Source organism: Lithobates pipiens, unplaced genomic scaffold, assembly GCF_037356315.1.
Source record: "Lithobates pipiens isolate NorthernLeopardFrog02 unplaced genomic scaffold, aLitPip1_a1.2 Scaffold_8, whole genome shotgun sequence".
NCBI classification, from domain to species: Eukaryota; Metazoa; Chordata; class Amphibia; order Anura; family Ranidae; genus Lithobates; species Lithobates pipiens.
The window spans coordinates 670,084,339-670,112,091 of NW_027507903.1; the positions used below are offsets into that span (position 1 = coordinate 670,084,339).

Consider the following 27,753-nt stretch of genomic DNA (forward strand, 5'->3'; position numbering starts at 1 on the left):
GCTTCCCGGGAATCCCTACTGACAGCTGAAAGAACTGTGCCTCAAAATAGTATTGGAGCCCCAGAACCTTTTGGATTTATCTCCTTAGAAGATTCCATATCTCCATGAATCCATTAGAGGTAATAGTGTTGCTTCTAAAAGGAGGTCACATGGGAAGATGATAACTGAGCCTCCTTATTCCCCATAGTGGTGCTCACCGCTCTTACCATCTCATCCTCTCCATTAATGACCACCAGGTGAGCCGACTTTTTCTCACATTCTTCTTTGGCGGAATTCCATTGTATTTCTTTACAGGACTTGTAGTAACAGCTAAGATTATAATACCTCCAGTTCATAGCACACAATGGATGAGAAGAGCCTGAAAAGGAAAGGGGGGGGGGTGTAAAATGACAATGAACTTTCACAATACCCCAAGTGGGTCATGTTGATAAGATTATAGTAAATGGAAAAACATGTAATAATTGATACATCTCAGACTATCGGGAGCTTTTCCAATTGTATCAACTTTTCATTAAAGGATAATGCTGTTCTTAAATGTAAACTATTAACATGACTGAGCTGTATACTTTATATGCTATGTGGTGGAAAGTTTTTGAACATCTGACCATTACACTTACACTTACCGCCAATTTATTAGGTACACCTGGTCAATTGCTTGGTAATACAATCTGGTAATCCGCCAATTACATGGCATCAACTCAATATATTTAGGCATCTAGACATGGTGAGGACAATTTGCTGAAATTTAAACTGAGCATCAGAATGGGGAAGAAAGAGGTATATAACGGACTTTGAACGTGACATGGTTGTTGGTGTCAGAAGGGTTGGTCTGAGTATATAAAAAAAACTGATGATCTACTGGGATTTTCACAAATAACCATCTCTTACATTTACAGAGAATGGTCCAAAAAAGAGAAAATATCCAGTGAGCAGAAGTTGGTGGTGGAAAATACCTTGTTGGTGTCAGAGCTGACTGGTTGGAGATGGTAGAAAGGCAACAGTAACTCAAATAACCACTCATTACAATCAAAATGACCAGAATACCATTTCTTAATGCACAACATATTGAATCTTGAAGCAGATGGGCTACAGCAGCAGAAGACCACTCTGGGTACACTCTGTCAGCTAAGAACAGGAAACTGAGGCTACAATTTGAACAGGCTCACCAAAATTGGACAATAGAAGATTGGAAAAACGTTGCCTGGTCTGATGAGTCTCGATTTCAGCTGCAACATTCAGATGGTCGGGTCAGAATTTGGCATAGACAACATGAAAGCATGGATCCATCCTGCCTTGTATCACTGGTTTAGGATGCGCAGATGAGCAAACAACAAATCTGCGGCAACTGCGTGATGCTATCATGCCAATATGGACCAAAATCTCTGAGGAAAGTTTCCAACACCTTGTTGAATCTATGTCATGATCGTAAGTTTGACTCGAACATTGGGCGCCCGTTCGCTGAATTTAGAACATTATGGGACATTCGTGGGAAATATGAGTGCCCCATAATGCACTGCGAGACCGTCAATGCACTGAGAGATTGCATTGATGGCTGCTGATTGACCAAAGCATGTACCTGACCTGCATACTTTGGCCAATCACAGTGCACTCTGCTGTGAGAGCCATGATTGGCCAAAGGCAGGCTTTGGCCAATCATGGCTCAGGGGGCTAAGTCCACGTCCCACACTATGTAAGGCTGCTTACATGTCGGCCGTACATAGTGTAGTGAATGAGATCAGCAAAATTACATTTCTAAAGGAATAACTGTCATTTAAAACTGCTCGTGGCTGTAATGTATTGACGTGACTTACCCCCCCCCCCCCCCCCAGTTTATTACTAGACCCTTTGGGTCTGGTATGGATATTAACCACTTCGCATCCAGGCCAAATCTGACATTTCTCTCCTACATGTAAAATTCCTAATTTTTTTGCTAGAAAATTACATAGAACCCCCAAACATTATATATGTTTTTTTAGCAAGGACCCTAGAGAATACAATGGCGCTCGTTGCAACTTTTTATCTCGCACGGTATTTGTGCAGCAATTTTTCGAACACGTTTTTTCTGAAAAAAAACTTTTTCATGCTTAAAAAAAAAAAACAGTAAAGTTAGCCCAATTTTTTTGCATAATGTGAAAGAGGAGGATACACCGAGTAAATAGATACCCAACATGTCACGCTTCAAAATTGCACGCGCTCGTGGAATGGCGCCAAACTTTGGTATTTAAAAATCCCCCTGGCGATGCTTTAAATATTTTTACTGGTTACATATTTTGGGTTACAGAAGAGGTCTAGGGCTAGAATTATTGCTCTCACTTTAACGTTCGCGGCGATACCTCACATGTGTGGTTTGAACACCGTTTTCATATGTGGGCGGGACTTACGCTTCTGTGTGCGAGCTCACGGGGACAGGGGTGCTTTAAATTTTTTTATTTTATTTTTTATTGTTAATTTTATTTTTATTTTTTTATTTTTACACTTAAAAAAAAATAAAAATTGATGACTTTTATTCCTATTACAAGGAATGTAAACATCCCTTGTAATAGGAATATGGCATGATCGGACATATTTACAGTGAGATATGGGGCCAATAAGACCCCATATCCCACCTCTAGGCTGGGAAGAATAAAAGAAAAAACGATCCTGGCTTCCTAGCCAGATCGGCGCCGTTAATTTGAATACCGAGGCCGGGCGTGACGTCATAACATCGCGCCCGGCCTTTGAACGATCATAGAGACTCCGGGGACTATCTAGTCCGCCGGAAATCTCTATGATTACTTGCTGGGGCCGGCGGATCCTGTAACTGACTCACCGATGGAAACGGTGAGTCGGTAGAAGCACCAGAGGGCGGAGGGAGGGGGGCGTCCCCTCCCGCCGCCCGTAACAACGATCAAGCGGTGGAACAGCCGCTATGATCATTCTTATGGTGCAGGGAATCGTCCGGCTGAAAACGGCAATATCTGAATGATGTCTGTGGCCTCAGGCATCATTTAGATATAACCACTGAAAGCCCATGACGTCAATAGATGTAGTGTGGGCGCCAAGTGGTTAAGGGGAACTCTGTGCCAAAATAAAAATAAAAAATAAAAAAATGGCCCATGTCTCATAGAATATACGTTGGGGTGTTTGCTTTCCAAAATAGGGTCATTTTGTGGGTAATTTCACTGTCCTGGTGGTCCAGGACCTTCAAAAGTGTGATAGGTAGGAATGAAATGAGATGTGTCATTTATGCTCCTAGAATGCCTGAACGTACTACTTCAATGTTCGGCCTCTCTATGTGACCAGGCTGTGTAAAAGTCCTACACATGTGGTATCGCCATACTCAGGAGGAGTAGCAGAATGTGTTTCGGGGTGTAATTTTTTGCTATATACATGCTGTGTGTTAGAAATATCTTATAAATTGACAACTTTGTGTAAAAAAAAAAAAAAAAATGTGTTTTCATTTTTTTTCCACATATTCCAAAAACTTCTGGAAAAAAAATGAACCGTTCAAAAGACTCATTATGCCTCACAGATTATACGTTGGGGTGTTTGCTTTCCAAAATGGGGTCATTTTATGGGAAATTCCATTGTCCTGGTACTCCAGGGCCTTCAAAAGTGTAATAGGTGGTTGAGAAATGAGATGCGTCATTTTTTCTCGTAGAACGCCTGAAGGTACTACATCAATGTTGGTCCTCTGTATGTGGCCAGGCTGTGTAAAAGTGTCACACATGTGGTATCGCCGTACTCGGGAAGAGTAGAAGAATGTATTTTGGGGTGTAATTTGTTGTATGCATATGCTGTGTGTGAGAAATAACCTGATAATATGACAATTTTGTAAAAAAAAAGAACAATAAAAAAAAATCTTCATTTTGAAAAGAATTGTGGGGAAAAATGACAACTTAAAAAAACTCACCATGCTACTCACTTAATACCTTGGAATGTCTACTTTGTAAAAAGGGGTCATTTGGGGGGTATTTGTACTTTCCTGACTCAAGAAATGAGATGCACCTGATGTACTGAAGGCCTGATCAGATGTGATCAATTTTCAGTGATTGGCACCATAGTTTGTAGACTCTATAGCTTTCACAAAGACCAAATAATATACACTAATGTGGGTTATTTTTTACCAAAGATATGTAGCACTATAAATTTTGGCCAAAATGTATGAAGAAAAATTACTAATTAGCAAAAATTTATGGCGGAAACAAAGAAAAGTAAATTTTGTGAAAAAAATGCCTGTTTTATTTTATTTATAGCACAAAAAATAAAAAACCCACTAGTGATTAAATACCACTAAAAGAAAGCTCTATTTGTGTGGAAAAAAAAGGATGCAAATTTCATATGGGTACAGTGTTGCATGACTGAGTAATTGTCATTCAAACTGTGAGAGCGCTGAAAGCTGAAAATTGGTCTGGTCAGGAAGGGGGTGTAACTGCACTGTATTGAGGTGGTTAAATATAGTGCCTGAAGGGTCCCCTTAGCCTGCCTTAGTGGCGCATCTGTATCGTGTATAGAACCCGCTGCAACAAAAATTACATTTAAAAGAAAAAAAAAGACATTTAAATTGATTTTCCCTGAAAGTCTTCTTTATTTTGTAAACAATGACTTGGGGAGCCAGTCTGTATGATGAGGCAACAATTTAGTGCTCTCGGAACAAGATTAGAGATTTTTGCACAAACTCTGGTGTACTTTCGCAGACTTTGGATAGAAGTAACAGGTGTTGAAAAATTGGTCTTTGGGTGTTGGTGGTGTCTTCACACCATAACCCTTTAGAGGTACTCTTGATGAAAGCAAGAATTTTCCTTGCTGTAAAATTTTTTTAATTATATGCATAAAAATTGGTCCTTGGGTGTTACTTGTGCCCATGAAACCTATGCCATTTCTTCCAGATAAAATCAACACCCACAAAGCTAGGCAGCCTAGGCAGTCTTGCAGAGATTCCACATCCCAACAATACTTATTTGGTAACATCAACAATAGAGGCTTAATAGTTGCTGCTAATCCAGGAATGATTCCTTTTGATTAATGTCAGCCAGTCAACGGACGCGCACTTTTATTTGCCACGAAAACCTCTGGCAGCACTGAATGCCCATTCGGAAAGCACGCTGGATGTAGGGCAGCTCAATTACATACTGGGCAAGTTATGGCCAGTGGTCTATTCTCATGACCTAGTGGATTGTCAACTGGAAAGCTCTCCATGTCTGTTTTCGCCCCTGGATAATCTTCCACCATATGATGCAGATGCTGCCGATGGGATGTGGAAGCTGACAGCCCTGGGCGTCAAGGACTAAAACATTTTTTAAATGCATCACTGAGGTGTCCCCCTTCTCTACCGCTCCTCCTTTGACCAACAAAAGTCTCAAAACTAGCTTTTCCAAGAGGCTGTAACCTACCAGAGTTGGGAAAGGCATTACATAAACTCCTCTTTAAGGTGTTCTCAAGATATTTCATCCTCTGCTCCCTCTGTGGGGATGGGATATGTTCTGCAACTTTTCCCTTGTAATGGTGGTCAAGGAGGGTTGGCAACCAATAATGACCCTTATTCTTTCGTACCCCTTAAAAACTACACCAGACCCAAGGGGCCTGGTATGGACTGGGGGGACCCAACACTGTTTTTTTAAACATTTTTCTCTTGCCTGGCAAGGCCCGCATTGTGTTCTTTACACTCATCTGGCAGTGGGTAAGCCAGCTGACAGATAATGACTCATGGTTGTTACAGATGCAGGCTACCAGCTCCCCGACCCGCTGCTTAACAACCAGCTATTTCTTCACACAGAATTTGGATTAGTAAATCTTTTTTCGACCAATCCAAATTCTAATAATTTTAAAAGTTGGAATTTTGTTAGAAAATGAATAAATGAAACAAGTTTTAATGAACAGGAAACTAAATTTAACTAAAACAAAACTAAACGGATTCCAAAACCAAACTAAAGAAATTCCACAGCGAAACATAATTAGTAACATAACAAATCTATCCAAAACTAAACAAATTTTTCCATTCTGAACATGTCTAGTTCTGGGGATGTTAGACCATCTATTAAGGTTTAACATATGTCTGCCTCTGCTTCAATGCCTCCAAAACTGCCAGAATCCTCCTCCTCCTCTCTCACCTTGTGTGTGTTTTGTGGCTATGCAAGAATGATATATGCATAAAGTGGGCCTTGAGAGAAAAGGAAGTCCTCCTCTTCCTCCCGCTGCTCTGCTTTGAGTGCCCTGTCCATAATTCAATGCAGGGTCTGCTCCAGCAAAAACACAACAGGGATTGTGTCACCGATGCATGCATTGTCACAGCTCACCATCCTTGTCATCTCCTCAAATGGTGACAGTGCATGTATTCTTTATCAGCAGCCATCGGCCTGGGGAAAAGAAGCTGAGCCACCCTGACCCTGTCATTGTGCCATACACAGGTACTCATTGGTGGCCCTCTGCTGCATGTGCAGTTGCTGCAGCATTGCCAAAGTTGAGTTCCACCTGGTGGGCATGTCACAAATCAGGCAGTTTACAGGCAAGTAGAATTCTTGCTGATTTTCTGCCAACCGAACAATGTCTGTGTATGACCACCTGAAGTTGCTACAGAGTCTTCTGGCCTGCCTTAGATCTTGCAACCCTGGGTACCTGTTTAAGAAATGCTGCACCACCAAATTGAAGACATGTGCCAGGTATGGCAATTGTGTCAACTTTCCCTCTGAAAGGGCGGACAGGAGGTTTGTGCCATTATCACACACCACCATTCCTGACTCAAGCTTGTGTGGCATAAACCACCTCTGGGCCTGGGAGCTGCAAGAATCTCTGCTCCGGTGTGGTTCCTGTCCCCTAAACACACCAGCTGAAGCACTACATGGCACCTTTTAGCCTGACTTATTATTTGAATAGATAAAACAAAGGAGAATGGCGGCACATCCAGAAGTAGTATACATTTTTTTTATTGAAGAGCCATAAAATCAAAGAACATGACATACATCAATCCAATAAGGTGCTCAGTGGATGCGTTTCAAACAAACGTGCTTACTATGAGTCTTGTTCTTTGATTTTATGGAACTTCAGTACATTTTTGATTTTACTTCCGGAAGTGCCACCATTCTCCTTGCCTTATCTGGATTTCTCTGGCTGCAGGCCAGACAAGCACCCGGACTCCTCCAGAAGCTCATCAGATCCCAAGAGGCAGCTTTGAGCAATGTGAACCCAGCTCTCCCTCATTATTCATTGAATAGCCCCTTGAACGATAATTCATCAAAGGAGGGCATGGAGGAGGAGGAGGAGGGGGTGGGGCTGACAAATCTCACATCATCACCAGCTGTATGGAGACATGGCAGCAAAACAAGCTCCAGCACTGATCCCTGTCCTGCATAATTTGTAGTTGCAAGCAGAGTTACCCAGTGTGCTTTGAATAAAATATATCGTCCCTGACCATGCTTGCTGCACCACATGTCAGCAGTAACTTGGACCATGCTACTGACTGGCTTGCCCAACGATGCCACAACATTGCCTTCCACGTGATGGTACAGAGCTGGAATGGCCTTACGTGCAAAGAAATAGCAACTAGTAACCTGCCATTGTGGTACAGCATATTCTGAAAATTCACAGAAGGGGCAGAATCCACCAGATGGAAAGGCAGGAGTTGTAAATTCAGCAGCATGGAAAAGCTGGAATTTAGATGCTGGGCATGTGGGTGGCAGTGACTGTATTTTTCTTTTTATTTGCTGCAGCAGCTGGGGCAGAGAAATTTGCCTGCAATACTCTACAGCTGGTGGTGTGCTACTGGCAGATGTGCTGCAAGTACCTGTGACACTCTTCACTATACCATCATCCCCGTCAGTGGAGGCTGTGTAGAGGCCATGAGATATAGTTGGGGGTAGGCCTGAAAGGTGAGTGAGAAGGAGAAGAATTGCATCCCTTTTGTGTGGCTTTCAGGTGCTCTTGCCAACTGGCTGAGTGGTGGGAGGTAGAATGCCTTGTCAAGTCAATGGTACCCAAATGGATGGTGTTTTTGCCACACTTGATCTGCTTGAGGAAAAGTTAGCAAATTGCAACAGTGCGATTGGCTGCACATGTGCTAAAAAAGGCCCAGACAGCTGATCTCTGGGAAGTGGGCCAGGAGATAACAGCTCCACAATCTGATTGAATAGGGTGTCTGCTCTCTACTCTTCCTGACACTGTGTTCAAATAGCTCAGTTGACTCCTCCATGCCTGATTCTGGGGCTATGGCAGGAATAGCTGTGGGCAAGGAGGCAAAATAAGCCGCTCTGGCAGCTGCACACTAGTCTCTGCTTGGGTGACAGAGGATGAGGAGGAGATGATGATGTAGTAAGCCAGGCCACCACCTCCTCTTTATGCTGTGGCTGGATAGCATGGGCAACATCACTAAACAGAGAAAATGGTGCTCTGCCTGAGGACGGACCACGTCCGCCTTTGCCTGTAGACACATACACTGCTGGCCCCCTCACAGTGGCATAGGAATATCTTCCTCTCCCTATTGGCTTCCTAGACATGATCCGGGTGGGGGAGAGTGGCTTGATACTGAAACATAATAGAGTCAGGGAAATATGTAATTGGATGCACTTTAATCAATGGAAAGTGGTGTTTGGTGCACTTTAACTTTTTTTTAGTGTTTCTCAGATAAAAGCTAGTATTTTACAGATTAAAATTTTTATTCACTAAAGTCACCTTCTTTTTTATTAATTTTGTGCTTTATTAACAGTTGCACGATATTTATATTAGCACGTTAGCACTTTATGCACTTTGTGTATATGAATTTGCACTTAGTAATGGCTTTTTTACTTTGATCTTCACATAGGAGATACAGAGATAGATATATCTTTGGTATCTTACATATAGCACCTTATTATCACAAGACTAATTATTGCTAGGAGCGCAACACCGCTTTCTTTATACTGATTTCATTTTTTAGAATTGTTTACTCATACGGTGTCTGCAGCACCCTGTATTTATATTTAACATCCCATAGTAGCGCAGGGGTACTATTTATATATAGTAAAGGTGCACTGATGCACTACAATATACTGCAGTAAAAGTGCACTTACACACTGGGGCAGAGATTCTGTCATCTCTGCAGGGGTAGGCTGAGAGGTGGTTGACACCACGCCAGCTTAAGCCAGGAATGGGGGTTTGCGACAATGGCACCAACCTCCTCTCTGCTCTCCGACAGGGACAACTGACCCATGTGTCCTGTGTGGCTCACATCCTTAACTTGGTGATGCAGCGGTTCTTGGCCAGGTACCCGGGCTTACTGGATGTCCTGAGGCAGGCCAGGAAAGTCTGTGTGCATTTCCGCCAGTCATATAAAGCCAGTGCTTGGCTGGCTGACCTCCATAAGGAATTGAAAATGCCCAAGAACTGCCTAATCTGTGACATGCCTACCAGGTGGAACTCAGCGTTGGCCATGCTGTAGTGGCTGCAAATGCAACAGAGGGCCATCAATGAGTACCTGTGCGACTACGGCACCAGGACAGGGTCAGGAGAGCTCTATTTTTTTCCCTACGCCAGTGGGCCAAGATCAGGGATGCATGCACTGTCCTGTCACCATTTGAGGAGGCCACAAGGATGGTGAGCAGTGACAGTGCATGCATCAGTGACACTGTCCCTCTTCTCCACCTGTTGGAGCACACGCTGCATTGAATAATGGGCAAGGCACTTGAGGCAGAACAGAGGCAGGAAGAGGAGGACTTCCTTACCTCTCAAGGCCCACTTTATCCAGACAGTGTTCCTGCTGGCCCGCCGATCACACAGGAGGAGGAGGATTGTGTCAGGATGGAGGTGGAGCCTGGCACTCAGCATCAGCAGCAGTCTTTTAGACTGCTAAAAGTCCCAAAAAACCCTTGAACTTGTACGTGGCTGTGGATCATGTCATCCTTAGTGACCCAGAGCACTCTGGACTAAATGAGCTAACCTACACTGCACGGCCTCCCTGATAGTGATGGACGAACTTCCGACGGGACGTTTCGCGAACGCGAAACGCGAACGGACACAAACGTTCGCGAAAACGACCGTTCGCCGCGGGCTCCATTGACTTCAATGGGAGGCGAATTTCGCAAACCTTTAGGTCGAATTTGCGGCCACGGGGTAATTATTAGGGGGTAGCACGTAGTCCCACCACCTGGACAATAGCATAATACATGTATGAGGTGAATTTGGGATCGATAACTACAAGCATTTTTTTTTTATTTGGGAAATTGTTCTGACAATTCAGGACTATGGAGCTAATGAAGGCAATGGAGGAGAGGGAAGGTCAGGGACCAGGGTAGGCAAACAAGAGGGTGCAGGAGATACAGAGCACTGACAGCAGCACCGTAATACAGAGCACTGACATCAGCACCGTGACATACAGCGCTGACAGCAGCTCCGTGACATACAGCGCTGACAGCAGCTCCGTGACATACAGCGCTGACAGCAGCTCCGTGACATACAGCGCTGACAGCAGCTCCGTGACATACAGCGCTGACAGCAGCTCCGTGACATACAGCGCTGACAGCAGCACCGTGACATACAGCGCTGACAGCAGCTCCGTGACATACAGCGCTGACAGCAGCTCCGTGACATACAGCGCTGACAGCAGCTCCGTGACATACAGCACTGACAGCAGCTCCGTGACATACAGCGCTGACAGCAGCTCCGTGACATACAGCGCTGACAGCAGCACCGTGACATACAGCGCTGACAGCAGCTCCGTGACATACAGCGCTGACAGCAGCTCCGTGACATACAGCGCTGACAGCAGCTCCGTGACATACAGCGCTGACAGCAGCTCCGTGACATACAGCGCTGACAGCAGCTCCGTGACATACAGCGCTGACAGCAGCTCCGTGACATACAGCGCTGACAGCAGCTCCGTGACATACAGCGCTGACAGCAGCTCCGTGACATACAGCGCTGACAGCAGCTCCGTGACATACAGCGCTGACAGCAGCTCCGTGACATACAGCGCTGACAGCAGCACCGTAAGCAGCCCCAGGAGGAAGTCAGCACAGCACAGGGATGGTGTGATCCCCTCATAATAAGAACCCCCAGGAGGAAGTCAGCACAGCACAGGGATGGTGGGAGCCCCTCATAATAAGAACACCCAGGAGGAAGTCAGCACAGCACAGGGATGGTGGGAACCCCTCATAATAAGCAGCCCCAGTAGAAATATGACACCGCTCAACCTCTTCAAAGAGGAGGGTAGGGGCATATAGTACGGTGTGCTTTTTTGGGTCAGGGAAGTGAGCCAAATGAATTAAGAAGGTCTGTGTGCTTGATTCCAAAAATTGTTTATAGACATATACATGGTCTACTGATCACATGTGTTGAATTCCTCCGAGATCCATGCCTCATTCATTTTTAGAAATGTGAGGTAGTTAACACTGTGGTGAGCTAGGCGAGTACGCTTATCGGTCACAATCCCCCCTGCTGCGCTGAACGTCCTTTCGGACAGGACACTGGATGAGGGGCAAGCCAACAGTTCGATTGCAAATTGGGCAAGCTCTGGCCAGAGGTCAAGCCTGCCCACCCAGTAGTCTAGGGGTTCATCACTCCTCAGAGCGTCCACATCGGCCGTTAACCCAATGTAGTCGGACACCTGACGGTCTAGGCGTTCCCTGATGCTGGATCCGGATGACACCTGTCGATGGGTCGGCTGAAAGAATGACCTCATATCCGAAGTCACCAACACATCTTCAAACCGGCCTCTTCTTGCAGGCGCTGTTGGATTGGTACCCGCAAATCCTTCTCTGGGAGTGGGAATTGCTCCTCTGCCAGCGCACGCAAAAGCAGAATGCAGCATTTCTCGAAGCAAGGCCTGGAAGTGCTGCATTCTGACAGCCCTCTGCGACGGCGGTAACATTTCCGCCATTTTGTGTTTGTACCGGGGGTCTAAGTACGTTGCCACCCAGTACTGGTCCTTGACCCTCATGCTTTTTATACGGGGGTCCCTATTAAAACACTGGAGCATGAAGGCCCCCATTTGCACTAAAGTGGAAGCGGTGTGGTGGCCTGGCTCCTGCTCATCATCCAGGATAATGTCGTCCTCTTCATTCTCCTCTCCCCATCCTCGCACAACAGGGATCCCAGAAAGGTTTAAAGCATGCTCTTCTTGCTCCTGCTCATCCGCCCCGGCACCATCCTCCTCTGACTCCTCATCAGACTCCTGTTGTTGACTTGTCTCAGATAGAGTAGCCCCCCCTGGGAATTCATCCAGCATTGCGACTTCCTCATCTTCCCGCTCCTGCTCCTCCACAGCCTGATCAATGACACGACGCAATGCACGCTCCAGAAAGAAGGCATAAGGTACCATGTCACTGATGGCGCCATGGCTGCGACTGACCAGTTTGGTGATCTCCTCAAATGGCCGCAGAAGTCTGCATGTGTCGCGCATGAGCAGCCACTGGCGCGGTGAAAAAAAACCCAGCTCCCCAGAACCGTTTCTTTCGCAGAGTTCATACAGGTAGACGTTAACTGCACGTTTCTGCTGGAGCAGCCTATCAAGCATATAGAAGGTTGAGTTCCATCGCGTCGGGCAATCGCAAATAAGACGTCTGACCGGCAGATGGTGTCGCCGCTGAATGTCAGCAAGGCGAGCCATGGCCGTGTAAGATCTTCTGAAATGGGCCGAGATTTTCCTTGCCTGCCGCAAGATGTCCTGGACCCCAGGGTATTTGACAAGGAATCGCTGCACGACCAAGTTTAAGACGTGTGCCATGCACGGCACGTGCGTGATTTTGCCCTGTTTCAATGCGCTAAGCAGATTGGCACCGTTGTCACACACCACTTTACCAACTGTCAAATTGAGCGGTGTTAGCCACTCATCTGCCTGTGAACGCAAAGCTGAAAGGAGTGCCGGGCCAGTGTGGCTCTTTGCTTCCAGGCACAACAGACGCAGCACGGCATGGCAACGTCTCACCTGGCATGTGGAATAGGTTCTGGGGAGCTTGGGCGGTGCAGTGGAAGAGACGCTAGCAGCGGAAAAGGAGGAGGCAGCTGAGGAGGAGAGGGAGGAGGATGGAGTAGGAGGAGGAGAAGAAGAGTCAGGCCTGCATGCAATCCGTGGCGGTAAAACCAAATCTACACGGGTGCCACGGGTTACATGCTTGACGGCCGTCAGAAGGTTCACCCAGTGGGCAGTAAAACTGATATACCTTCCCTGCCCGTGTTTGCTAGACCACGTGTCTGTGGTCAGATGTATCTTGGCACCGACACTGTGTGCCAGAGATACATTCACTTGCCGCTGAACATGGCCATATAGCTCTGGGATGCCCTTCTCTGAGAAATACTTCCTTCCTGGGACCTTCCATTGTGGTGTTCCAATGGCCACAAATTTGCGAAAGGCCTCCGAGTCCACCAGTTTATATGGCAGTAGTTGGCGGGCTATGAGTTCTGACAAGCCAGCCGCCAACCGTTGGGCAAGAGGGTTATCCGGCGTCATCATTTTTTTACGCTCAAACATTAGGCCCACGGAAGCCTGCCTTTTTGCAGAAAAATGTGAGCTTGGCGTGATGGAAGGTGGAGTGGAGGACAATTGTGAGGAGAGAGGAGAAGGAGAAGTAGAAGACGAGGCTGGACGGTGAGAGCCTGCAGTGTGGCTTTGTGTGTTCCGTTGCTCCCACTGGGCTCGGTGATGGCTGCTCATGTGCCTTCTTAAGGCGGTCGTCCCTAGGTGAGTATTGGGCTTACCGCGACTAACGCGTTGACTGCAAAGATTGCAGATGGCAACGCTATTGTCAGCAGCGGACACGTTAAAAAAAGCCCACACTGCGGAGCCATGTGCCGGTGTCCTGGGAGCGCCAGATGTGACCGTACATGGTCGATGACTCGCTCCTGATACATTTGCAGTCTGCTTTGTCCCTGCTGTGCAATGTAAGTCATTGCTGCTTCTCCTCCCTATCTGCTGGTCCATATCTCCCTCTGAACTCCCCTCCTCTTCCTCTCTTGTGGGCACCCACGTGACATCACTAGACACGTCATCATCAACGTCACCTTCCCCACCGCTATAAGTAGAGTAGGCAGCAACACCGGGGACCAACCTCCTCCTTGGGCTGATCTGGGTACTGGCGTCAGACTGCTGAGTAGCGCTTGTTGCTACCTCCTCTTCCTGATCCAATACCAAGAGTGGCTGCGCATCAGAAATGTCCTCTTGATATGGATCGGAAAATAATTCCAGTGACTCAAGCGGAAGGTATGTGGTGGTGGTGGTGGTGGTCGTGTTGTTGGTGGTAGTGTCTTTGGGGGTGCACATAGCAGAGAGTGAAGAAGAGGGTGCAGATCGAGAGGATGAGGAGGGTGCAGAAGAGTAAGGCTGAGCGAGCCACTCAACCAAGTCTGGTGCATCCTTTAAAGTAATTGAACGCACCTTCTGCAACTTCCCACTTTGGCTCAAGCCTGTTGCTCCTGCCCTACCCCTACCACCCCTGCGGAAGGGCCTGCCTCTTCCTCTGCATGTCATTTTTTAAATGACCCTGTGACAAAACTCTTAGTCCCTATACCGCTGAAGGACTGCTGCAGTATAGGTGAGCGGTCAGCAGTGGTGCACGTCAACCCTATCTATTGTGGACCTATAGCGGTCCTTACAGAACAGCAGACTGTACCGCACTCAAGCCTATGTACCGTAGCACCCTATACCAAGTTACCAGTCCTTATAAGAACTTTTGTGGACCAAGCAGGTTGTGTATTAGTGTTTAGCAGACTGTACGTCAGTCCCTATACCGCTGAAGGACTGCTGCAGTATAGGGCAGCGGTCAGCAGTGGTGCACGTCAACCCTATCTATTGTGGACCGATAGCGGTCCTTACAGAACAGCAGACTGTACCGCACTCAAGCCTATGTACCGTAGCACCCTATACCAAGTTACCAGTCCTTATAAGAACTTTTGTGGACCAAGCAGGTTGTGTATTAGTGTTTAGCAGACTGTACGTCAGTCCCTATACCGCTGAAGGACTGCTGCAGTATAGGGCAGCGGTCAGCAGTGGTGCACGTCAACCCTATCTATTGTGGACCGATAGCGGTCCTTACAGAACAGCAGACTGTACCGCACTCAAGCCTATGTACCGTAGCACCCTATACCAAGTTACCAGTCCTTATAAGAACTTTTGTGGAACAAGCAGGTTGTGTGTTAGTGATTAGCAGACTGTACGTCAGTCCCTATACCGCTGAAGGACTGCTGCAGTATAGGTGAGCGGTCAGCAGTGGTGCACGTCAACCCTATCTATTGTGGACCGATAGCGGTCCTTACAGAACAGCAGACTGTACCGCACTCAAGCCTATGTACCGTAGCACCCTATACCAAGTTACCAGTCCTTATAAGAACTTTTGTGGAACAAGCAGGTTGTGTGTTAGTGATTAGCAGACTGTACGTCAGTCCCTATACCGCTGAAGGACTGCTGCAGTATAGGTGAGCGGTCAGCAGTGGTGCACGTCAACCCTATCTATTGTGGACCGATAGCGGTCCTTACAGAACAGCAGACTGTACCGCACTCAAGCCTATGTACCGTAGCACCCTATACCAAGTTACCAGTCCTTATAAGAACTTTTGTGGACCAAGCAGGTTGTGTATTAGTGTTTAGCAGACTGTACGTCAGTCCCTATACCGCTGAAGGACTGCTGCAGTATAGGGCAGCGGTCAGCAGTGGTGCACGTCAACCCTATCTATTGTGGACCGATAGCGGTCCTTACAGAACAGCAGACTGTACCGCACTCAAGCCTATGTACCGTAGCACCCTATACCAAGTTACCAGTCCTTATAAGAACTTTTGTGGAACAAGCAGGTTGTGTGTTAGTGATTAGCAGACTGTACGTCAGTCCCTATACCGCTGAAGGACTGCTGCAGTATAGGGCAGCGGTCAGCAGTGGTGCACGTCAACCCTATCTATTGTGGACCGATAGCGGTCCTTACAGAACAGCAGACTGTACCGCACTCAAGCCTATGTACCGTAGCACCCTATACCAAGTTACCAGTCCTTATAAGAACTTTTGTGGAACAAGCAGGTTGTGTGTTAGTGATTAGCAGACTGTACGTCAGTCCCTATACCGCTGAAGGACTGCTGCAGTATAGGTGAGCGGTCAGCAGTGGTGCACGTCAACCCTATCTATTGTGGACCGATAGCGGTCCTTACAGAACAGCAGACTGTACCGCACTCAAGCCTATGTACCGTAGCACCCTATACCAAGTTACCAGTCCTTATAAGAACTTTTGTGGACCAAGCAGGTTGTGTATTAGTGTTTAGCAGACTGTACGTCAGTCCCTATACCGCTGAAGGACTGCTGCAGTATAGGGCAGCGGTCAGCAGTGGTGCACGTCAACCCTATCTATTGTGGACCGATAGCGGTCCTTACAGAACAGCAGACTGTACCGCACTCAAGCCTATGTACCGTAGCACCCTATACCAAGTTACCAGTCCTTATAAGAACTTTTGTGGACCAAGCAGGTTGTGTATTAGTGTTTAGCAGACTGTACGTCAGTCCCTATACCGCTGAAGGACTGCTGCAGTATAGGGCAGCGGTCAGCAGTGGTGCACGTCAACCCTATCTATTGTGGACCGATAGCGGTCCTTACAGAACAGCAGACTGTACCGCACTCAAGCCTATGTACCGTAGCACCCTATACCAAGTTACCAGTCCTTATAAGAACTTTTGTGGAACAAGCAGGTTGTGTATTAGTGTTTAGCAGACTGTACGTCAGTCCCTATACCGCTGAAGGACTGCTGCAGTATAGGGCAGCGGTCAGCAGTGGTGCACGTCAACCCTATCTATTGTGGACCGATAGCGGTCCTTACAGAACAGCAGACTGTACCGCACTCAAGCCTATGTACCGTAGCACCCTATACCAAGTTACCAGTCCTTATAAGAACTTTTGTGGAACAAGCAGGTTGTGTGTTAGTGATTAGCAGACTGTACGTCAGTCCCTATACCGCTGAAGGACTGCTGCAGTATAGGTGAGCGGTCAGCAGTGGTGCACGTCAACCCTATCTATTGTGGACCGATAGCGGTCCTTACAGAACAGCAGACTGTACCGCACTCAAGCCTATGTACCGTAGCACCCTATACCAAGTTACCAGTCCTTATAAGAACTTTTGTGGACCAAGCAGGTTGTGTATTAGTGTTTAGCAGACTGTACGTCAGTCCCTATACCGCTGAAGGACTGCTGCAGTATAGGGCAGCGGTCAGCAGTGGTGCACGTCAACCCTATCTATTGTGGACCGATAGCGGTCCTTACAGAACAGCAGACTGTACCGCACTCAAGCCTATGTACCGTAGCACCCTATACCAAGTTACCAGTCCTTATAAGAACTTTTGTGGACCAAGCAGGTTGTGTATTAGTGTTTAGCAGACTGTACGTCAGTCCCTATACCGCTGAAGGACTGCTGCAGTATAGGGCAGCGGTCAGCAGTGGTGCACGTCAACCCTATCTATTGTGGACCGATAGCGGTCCTTACAGAACAGCAGACTGTACCGCACTCAAGCCTATGTACCGTAGCACCCTATACCAAGTTACCAGTCCTTATAAGAACTTTTGTGGAACAAGCAGGTTGTGTGTTAGTGATTAGCAGACTGTACGTCAGTCCCTATACCGCTGAAGGACTGCTGCAGTATAGGTGAGCGGTCAGCAGTGGTGCACGTCAACCCTATCTATTGTGGACCGATAGCGGTCCTTACAGAACAGCAGACTGTACCGCACTCAAGCCTATGTACCGTAGCACCCTATACCAAGTTACCAGTCCTTATAAGAACTTTTGTGGACCAAGCAGGTTGTGTATTAGTGTTTAGCAGACTGTACGTCAGTCCCTATACCGCTGAAGGACTGCTGCAGTATAGGGCAGCGGTCAGCAGTGGTGCACGTCAACCCTATCTATTGTGGACCGATAGCGGTCCTTACAGAACAGCAGACTGTACCGCACTCAAGCCTATGTACCGTAGCACCCTATACCAAGTTACCAGTCCTTATAAGAACTTTTGTGGACCAAGCAGGTTGTGTGTTAGTGTTTAGCAGACTGTACGTCAGTCCCTATACCGCTGAAGGACTGCTGCAGTATAGGGCAGCGGTCAGCAGTGGTGCACGTCAACCCTATCTATTGTGGACCGATAGCGGTCCTTACAGAACAGCAGACTGTACCGCACTCAAGCCTATGTACCGTAGCACCCTATACCAAGTTACCAGTCCTTATAAGAACTTTTGTGGAACAAGCAGGTTGTGTGTTAGTGATTAGCAGACTGTACGTCAGTCCCTATACCGCTGAAGGACTGCTGCAGTATAGGTGAGCGGTCAGCAGTGGTGCACGTCAACCCTATCTATTGTGGACCGATAGCGGTCCTTACAGAACAGCAGACTGTACCGCACTCAAGCCTATGTACCGTAGCACCCTATACCAAGTTACCAGTCCTTATAAGAACTTTTGTGGACCAAGCAGGTTGTGTATTAGTGTTTAGCAGACTGTACGTCAGTCCCTATACCGCTGAAGGACTGCTGCAGTATAGGGCAGCGGTCAGCAGTGGTGCACGTCAACCCTATCTATTGTGGACCGATAGCGGTCCTTACAGAACAGCAGACTGTACCGCACTCAAGCCTATGTACCGTAGCACCCTATACCAAGTTACCAGTCCTTATAAGAACTTTTGTGGACCAAGCAGGTTGTGTATTAGTGTTTAGCAGACTGTACGTCAGTCCCTATACCGCTGAAGGACTGCTGCAGTATAGGGCAGCGGTCAGCAGTGGTGCACGTCAACCCTATCTATTGTGGACCGATAGCGGTCCTTACAGAACAGCAGACTGTACCGCACTCAAGCCTATGTACCGTAGCACCCTATACCAAGTTACCAGTCCTTATAAGAACTTTTGTGGAACAAGCAGGTTGTGTGTTAGTGATTAGCAGACTGTACGTCAGTCCCTATACCGCTGAAGGACTGCTGCAGTATAGGGCAGCGGTCAGCAGTGGTGCACGTCAACCCTATCTATTGTGGACCGATAGCGGTCCTTACAGAACAGCAGACTGTACCGCACTCAAGCCTATGTACCGTAGCACCCTATACCAAGTTACCAGTCCTTATAAGAACTTTTGTGGAACAAGCAGGTTGTGTGTTAGTGATTAGCAGACTGTACGTCAGTCCCTATACCGCTGAAGGACTGCTGCAGTATAGGTGAGCGGTCAGCAGTGGTGCACGTCAACCCTATCTATTGTGGACCGATAGCGGTCCTTACAGAACAGCAGACTGTACCGCACTCAAGCCTATGTACCGTAGCACCCTATACCAAGTTACCAGTCCTTATAAGAACTTTTGTGGACCAAGCAGGTTGTGTATTAGTGTTTAGCAGACTGTACGTCAGTCCCTATACCGCTGAAGGACTGCTGCAGTATAGGGCAGCGGTCAGCAGTGGTGCACGTCAACCCTATCTATTGTGGACCGATAGCGGTCCTTACAGAACAGCAGACTGTACCGCACTCAAGCCTATGTACCGTAGCACCCTATACCAAGTTACCAGTCCTTATAAGAACTTTTGTGGACCAAGCAGGTTGTGTATTAGTGTTTAGCAGACTGTACGTCAGTCCCTATACCGCTGAAGGACTGCTGCAGTATAGGGCAGCGGTCAGCAGTGGTGCACGTCAACCCTATCTATTGTGGACCGATAGCGGTCCTTACAGAACAGCAGACTGTACCGCACTCAAGCCTATGTACCGTAGCACCCTATACCAAGTTACCAGTCCTTATAAGAACTTTTGTGGACCAAGCAGGTTGTGTATTAGTGTTTAGCAGACTGTACGTCAGTCCCTATACCGCTGAAGGACTGCTGCAGTATAGGGCAGCGGTCAGCAGTGGTGCACGTCAACCCTATCTATTGTGGACCGATAGCGGTCCTTACAGAACAGCAGACTGTACCGCACTCAAGCCTATGTACCGTAGCACCCTATACCAAGTTACCAGTCCTTATAAGAACTTTTGTGGAACAAGCAGGTTGTGTGTTAGTGATTAGCAGACTGTACGTCAGTCCCTATACCGCTGAAGGACTGCTGCAGTATAGGTGAGCGGTCAGCAGTGGTGCACGTCAACCCTATCTATTGTGGACCGATAGCGGTCCTTACAGAACAGCAGACTGTACCGCACTCAAGCCTATGTACCGTAGCACCCTATACCAAGTTACCAGTCCTTATAAGAACTTTTGTGGACCAAGCAGGTTGTGTATTAGTGTTTAGCAGACTGTACGTCAGTCCCTATACCGCTGAAGGACTGCTGCAGTATAGGGCAGCGGTCAGCAGTGGTGCACGTCAACCCTATCTATTGTGGACCGATAGCGGTCCTTACAGAACAGCAGACTGTACCGCACTCAAGCCTATGTACCGTAGCACCCTATACCAAGTTACCAGTCCTTATAAGAACTTTTGTGGACCAAGCAGGTTGTGTGTTAGTGTTTAGCAGACTGTACGTCAGTCCCTATACCGCTGAAGGACTGCTGCAGTATAGGGCAGCGGTCAGCAGTGGTGCACGTCAACCCTATCTATTGTGGACCGATAGCGGTCCTTACAGAACAGCAGACTGTACCGCACTCAAGCCTATGTACCGTAGCACCCTATACCAAGTTACCAGTCCTTATAAGAACTTTTGTGGAACAAGCAGGTTGTGTGTTAGTGATTAGCAGACTGTACGTCAGTCCCTATACCGCTGAAGGACTGCTGCAGTATAGGTGAGCGGTCAGCAGTGGTGCACGTCAACCCTATCTATTGTGGACCGATAGCGGTCCTTACAGAACAGCAGACTGTACCGCACTCAAGCCTATGTACCGTAGCACCCTATACCAAGTTACCAGTCCTTATAAGAACTTTTGTGGACCAAGCAGGTTGTGTATTAGTGTTTAGCAGACTGTACGTCAGTCCCTATACCGCTGAAGGACTGCTGCAGTATAGGGCAGCGGTCAGCAGTGGTGCACGTCAACCCTATCTATTGTGGACCGATAGCGGTCCTTACAGAACAGCAGACTGTACCGCACTCAAGCCTATGTACCGTAGCACCCTATACCAAGTTACCAGTCCTTATAAGAACTTTTGTGGACCAAGCAGGTTGTGTATTAGTGTTTAGCAGACTGTACGTCAGTCCCTATACCGCTGAAGGACTGCTGCAGTATAGGGCAGCGGTCAGCAGTGGTGCACGTCAACCCTATCTATTGTGGACCGATAGCGGTCCTTACAGAACAGCAGACTGTACCGCACTCAAGCCTATGTACCGTAGCACCCTATACCAAGTTACCAGTCCTTATAAGAACTTTTGTGGAACAAGCAGGTTGTGTGTTAGTGATTAGCAGACTGTACGTCAGTCCCTATACCGCTGAAGGACTGCTGCAGTATAGGTGAGCGGTCAGCAGTGGTGCACGTCAACCCTATCTATTGTGGACCGATAGCGGTCCTTACAGAACAGCAGACTGTACCGCACTCAAGCCTATGTACCGTAGCACCCTATACCAAGTTACCAGTCCTTATAAGAACTTTTGTGGAACAAGCAGGTTGTGTGTTAGTGATTAGCAGACTGTACGTCAGTCCCTATACCGCTGAAGGACTGCTGCAGTATAGGTGAGCGGTCAGCAGTGGTGCACGTCAACCCTATCTATTGTGGACCGATAGCGGTCCTTACAGAACAGCAGACTGTACCGCACTCAAGCCTATGTACCGTAGCACCCTATACCAAGTTACCAGTCCTTATAAGAACTTTTGTGGACCAAGCAGGTTGTGTATTAGTGTTTAGCAGACTGTACGTCAGTCCCTATACCGCTGAAGGACTGCTGCAGTATAGGGCAGCGGTCAGCAGTGGTGCACGTCAACCCTATCTATTGTGGACCGATAGCGGTCCTTACAGAACAGCAGACTGTACCGCACTCAAGCCTATGTACCGTAGCACCCTATACCAAGTTACCAGTCCTTATAAGAACTTTTGTGGAACAAGCAGGTTGTGTGTTAGTGATTAGCAGACTGTACGTCAGTCCCTATACCGCTGAAGGACTGCTGCAGTATAGGGCAGCGGTCAGCAGTGGTGCACGTCAACCCTATCTATTGTGGACCGATAGCGGTCCTTACAGAACAGCAGACTGTACCGCACTCAAGCCTATGTACCGTAGCACCCTATACCAAGTTACCAGTCCTTATAAGAACTTTTGTGGAACAAGCAGGTTGTGTGTTAGTGATTAGCAGACTGTACGTCAGTCCCTATACCGCTGAAGGACTGCTGCAGTATAGGTGAGCGGTCAGCAGTGGTGCACGTCAACCCTATCTATTGTGGACCGATAGCGGTCCTTACAGAACAGCAGACTGTACCGCACTCAAGCCTATGTACCGTAGCACCCTATACCAAGTTACCAGTCCTTATAAGAACTTTTGTGGACCAAGCAGGTTGTGTATTAGTGTTTAGCAGACTGTACGTCAGTCCCTATACCGCTGAAGGACTGCTGCAGTATAGGGCAGCGGTCAGCAGTGGTGCACGTCAACCCTATCTATTGTGGACCGATAGCGGTCCTTACAGAACAGCAGACTGTACCGCACTCAAGCCTATGTACCGTAGCACCCTATACCAAGTTACCAGTCCTTATAAGAACTTTTGTGGACCAAGCAGGTTGTGTATTAGTGTTTAGCAGACTGTACGTCAGTCCCTATACCGCTGAAGGACTGCTGCAGTATAGGGCAGCGGTCAGCAGTGGTGCACGTCAACCCTATCTATTGTGGACCGATAGCGGTCCTTACAGAACAGCAGACTGTACCGCACTCAAGCCTATGTACCGTAGCACCCTATACCAAGTTACCAGTCCTTATAAGAACTTTTGTGGACCAAGCAGGTTGTGTATTAGTGTTTAGCAGACTGTACGTCAGTCCCTATACCGCTGAAGGACTGCTGCAGTATAGGGCAGCGGTCAGCAGTGGTGCACGTCAACCCTATCTATTGTGGACCGATAGCGGTCCTTACAGAACAGCAGACTGTACCGCACTCAAGCCTATGTACCGTAGCACCCTATACCAAGTTACCAGTCCTTATAAGAACTTTTGTGGAACAAGCAGGTTGTGTGTTAGTGATTAGCAGACTGTACGTCAGTCCCTATACCGCTGAAGGACTGCTGCAGTATAGGTGAGCGGTCAGCAGTGGTGCACGTCAACCCTATCTATTGTGGACCGATAGCGGTCCTTACAGAACAGCAGACTGTACCGCACTCAAGCCTATGTACCGTAGCACCCTATACCAAGTTACCAGTCCTTATAAGAACTTTTGTGGACCAAGCAGGTTGTGTATTAGTGTTTAGCAGACTGTACGTCAGTCCCTATACCGCTGAAGGACTGCTGCAGTATAGGGCAGCGGTCAGCAGTGGTGCACGTCAACCCTATCTATTGTGGACCGATAGCGGTCCTTACAGAACAGCAGACTGTACCGCACTCAAGCCTATGTACCGTAGCACCCTATACCAAGTTACCAGTCCTTATAAGAACTTTTGTGGACCAAGCAGGTTGTGTATTAGTGTTTAGCAGACTGTACGTCAGTCCCTATACCGCTGAAGGACTGCTGCAGTATAGGGCAGCGGTCAGCAGTGGTGCACGTCAACCCTATCTATTGTGGACCGATAGCGGTCCTTACAGAACAGCAGACTGTACCGCACTCAAGCCTATGTACCGTAGCACCCTATACCAAGTTACCAGTCCTTATAAGAACTTTTGTGGAACAAGCAGGTTGTGTGTTAGTGATTAGCAGACTGTACGTCAGTCCCTATACCGCTGAAGGACTGCTGCAGTATAGGTGAGCGGTCAGCAGTGGTGCACGTCAACCCTATCTATTGTGGACCGATAGCGGTCCTTACAGAACAGCAGACTGTACCGCACTCAAGCCTATGTACCGTAGCACCCTATACCAAGTTACCAGTCCTTATAAGAACTTTTGTGGACCAAGCAGGTTGTGTATTAGTGTTTAGCAGACTGTACGTCAGTCCCTATACCGCTGAAGGACTGCTGCAGTATAGGGCAGCGGTCAGCAGTGGTGCACGTCAACCCTATCTATTGTGGACCGATAGCGGTCCTTACAGAACAGCAGACTGTACCGCACTCAAGCCTATGTACCGTAGCACCCTATACCAAGTTACCAGTCCTTATAAGAACTTTTGTGGACCAAGCAGGTTGTGTGTTAGTGTTTAGCAGACTGTACGTCAGTCCCTATACCGCTGAAGGACTGCTGCAGTATAGGGCAGCGGTCAGCAGTGGTGCACGTCAACCCTATCTATTGTGGACCGATAGCGGTCCTTACAGAACAGCAGACTGTACCGCACTCAAGCCTATGTACCGTAGCACCCTATACCAAGTTACCAGTCCTTATAAGAACTTTTGTGGAACAAGCAGGTTGTGTGTTAGTGATTAGCAGACTGTACGTCAGTCCCTATACCGCTGAAGGACTGCTGCAGTATAGGTGAGCGGTCAGCAGTGGTGCACGTCAACCCTATCTATTGTGGACCGATAGCGGTCCTTACAGAACAGCAGACTGTACCGCACTCAAGCCTATGTACCGTAGCACCCTATACCAAGTTACCAGTCCTTATAAGAACTTTTGTGGACCAAGCAGGTTGTGTATTAGTGTTTAGCAGACTGTACGTCAGTCCCTATACCGCTGAAGGACTGCTGCAGTATAGGGCAGCGGTCAGCAGTGGTGCACGTCAACCCTATCTATTGTGGACCGATAGCGGTCCTTACAGAACAGCAGACTGTACCGCACTCAAGCCTATGTACCGTAGCACCCTATACCAAGTTACCAGTCCTTATAAGAACTTTTGTGGACCAAGCAGGTTGTGTATTAGTGTTTAGCAGACTGTACGTCAGTCCCTATACCGCTGAAGGACTGCTGCAGTATAGGGCAGCGGTCAGCAGTGGTGCACGTCAACCCTATCTATTGTGGACCGATAGCGGTCCTTACAGAACAGCAGACTGTACCGCACTCAAGCCTATGTACCGTAGCACCCTATACCAAGTTACCAGTCCTTATAAGAACTTTTGTGGAACAAGCAGGTTGTGTGTTAGTGATTAGCAGACTGTACGTCAGTCCCTATACCGCTGAAGGACTGCTGCAGTATAGGGCAGCGGTCAGCAGTGGTGCCGTCAACCCTATCTATTGTGGACCGATAGCGGTCCTTACAGAACAGCAGACTGTACCGCACTCAAGCCTATGTACCGTAGCACCCTATACCAAGTTACCAGTCCTTATAAGAACTTTTGTGGAACAAGCAGGTTGTGTGTTAGTGATTAGCAGACTGTACGTCAGTCCCTATACCGCTGAAGGACTGCTGCAGTATAGGTGAGCGGTCAGCAGTGGTGCACGTCAACCCTATCTATTGTGGACCGATAGCGGTCCTTACAGAACAGCAGACTGTACCGCACTCAAGCCTATGTACCGTAGCACCCTATACCAAGTTACCAGTCCTTATAAGAACTTTTGTGGACCAAGCAGGTTGTGTATTAGTGTTTAGCAGACTGTACGTCAGTCCCTATACCGCTGAAGGACTGCTGCAGTATAGGGCAGCGGTCAGCAGTGGTGCACGTCAACCCTATCTATTGTGGACCGATAGCGGTCCTTACAGAACAGCAGACTGTACCGCACTCAAGCCTATGTACCGTAGCACCCTATACCAAGTTACCAGTCCTTATAAGAACTTTTGTGGACCAAGCAGGTTGTGTATTAGTGTTTAGCAGACTGTACGTCAGTCCCTATACCGCTGAAGGACTGCTGCAGTATAGGGCAGCGGTCAGCAGTGGTGCACGTCAACCCTATCTATTGTGGACCGATAGCGGTCCTTACAGAACAGCAGACTGTACCGCACTCAAGCCTATGTACCGTAGCACCCTATACCAAGTTACCAGTCCTTATAAGAACTTTTGTGGACCAAGCAGGTTGTGTATTAGTGTTTAGCAGACTGTACGTCAGTCCCTATACCGCTGAAGGACTGCTGCAGTATAGGGCAGCGGTCAGCAGTGGTGCACGTCAACCCTATCTATTGTGGACCGATAGCGGTCCTTACAGAACAGCAGACTGTACCGCACTCAAGCCTATGTACCGTAGCACCCTATACCAAGTTACCAGTCCTTATAAGAACTTTTTGTGGAACAAGCAGGTTGTGTGTTAGTGATTAGCAGACTGTACGTCAGTCCTATACCGCTGAAGGACTGCTGCAGTATAGGTGAGCGGTCAGCAGTGGTGCACGTCAACCCTATCTATTGTGGACCGATAGCGGTCCTTACAGAACAGCAGACTGTACCGCACTCAAGCCTATGTACCGTAGCACCTATACCAAGTTACCAGTCCTTATAAGAACTTTTGTGGACCAAGCAGGTTGTGTATTAGTGTTTAGCAGACTGTACGTCAGTCCCTATACCGCTGAAGGACTGCTGCAGTATAGGGCAGCGGTCAGCAGTGGTGCACGTCAACCCTATCTATTGTGGACCGATAGCGGTCCTTACAGAACAGCAGACTGTACCGCACTCAAGCCTATGTACCGTAGCACCCTATACCAAGTTACCAGTCCTTATAAGAACTTTTGTGGACCAAGCAGGTTGTGTGTTAGTGTTTAGCAGACTGTACGTCAGTCCCTATACCGCTGAAGGACTGCTGCAGTATAGGGCAGCGGTCAGCAGTGGTGCACGTCAACCCTATCTATTGTGGACCGATAGCGGTCCTTACAGAACAGCAGACTGTACCGCACTCAAGCCTATGTACCGTAGCACCCTATACCAAGTTACCAGTCCTTATAAGAACTTTTGTGGAACAAGCAGGTTGTGTGTTAGTGATTAGCAGACTGTACGTCAGTCCCTATACCGCTGAAGGACTGCTGCAGTATAGGTGAGCGGTCAGCAGTGGTGCACGTCAACCCTATCTATTGTGGACCGATAGCGGTCCTTACAGAACAGCAGACTGTACCGCACTCAAGCCTATGTACCGTAGCACCCTATACCAAGTTACCAGTCCTTATAAGAACTTTTGTGGACCAAGCAGGTTGTGTATTAGTGTTTAGCAGACTGTACGTCAGTCCCTATACCGCTGAAGGACTGCTGCAGTATAGGGCAGCGGTCAGCAGTGGTGCACGTCAACCCTATCTATTGTGGACCGATAGCGGTCCTTACAGAACAGCAGACTGTACCGCACTCAAGCCTATGTACCGTAGCACCCTATACCAAGTTACCAGTCCTTATAAGAACTTTTGTGGACCAAGCAGGTTGTGTATTAGTGTTTAGCAGACTGTACGTCAGTCCCTATACCGCTGAAGGACTGCTGCAGTATAGGGCAGCGGTCAGCAGTGGTGCACGTCAACCCTATCTATTGTGGACCGATAGCGGTCCTTACAGAACAGCAGACTGTACCGCACTCAAGCCTATGTACCGTAGCACCCTATACCAAGTTACCAGTCCTTATAAGAACTTTTGTGGAACAAGCAGGTTGTGTGTTAGTGATTAGCAGACTGTACGTCAGTCCCTATACCGCTGAAGGACTGCTGCAGTATAGGGCAGCGGTCAGCAGTGGTGCACGTCAACCCTATCTATTGTGGACCGATAGCGGTCCTTACAGAACAGCAGACTGTACCGCACTCAAGCCTATGTACCGTAGCACCCTATACCAAGTTACCAGTCCTTATAAGAACTTTTGTGGAACAAGTGAGTTGTGAATGTTTAGCAGACTGCAGCAGAAGGGCAGCAGTCAAGTATAATATCCTTTCTATATTTGGAAGAAAGAATATTATACATGTACAAGCCTATTACTGTACCAACTGATACCAGTCCTGAAAAGAACCTTTGTGGAACTAATA

At 47.8% G+C, this 27,753-nt stretch overlaps 1 protein-coding gene across 1 annotated transcript in view; it reads right to left on the reverse strand.

The window, feature by feature from the left end:
• Positions 1-27,753, reverse strand: part of LOC143964277 (C-type lectin domain family 4 member E-like) — a 161,343-nt gene that overhangs the window by 49,508 nt on the left and 84,082 nt on the right. Inside the window, exon 6 of the mRNA XM_077473980.1 lies at positions 207-358. Coding sequence (XP_077330106.1) covers positions 207-358 — 152 coding nt within the window. The remainder of the gene's footprint in view (positions 1-206; positions 359-27,753) is intronic.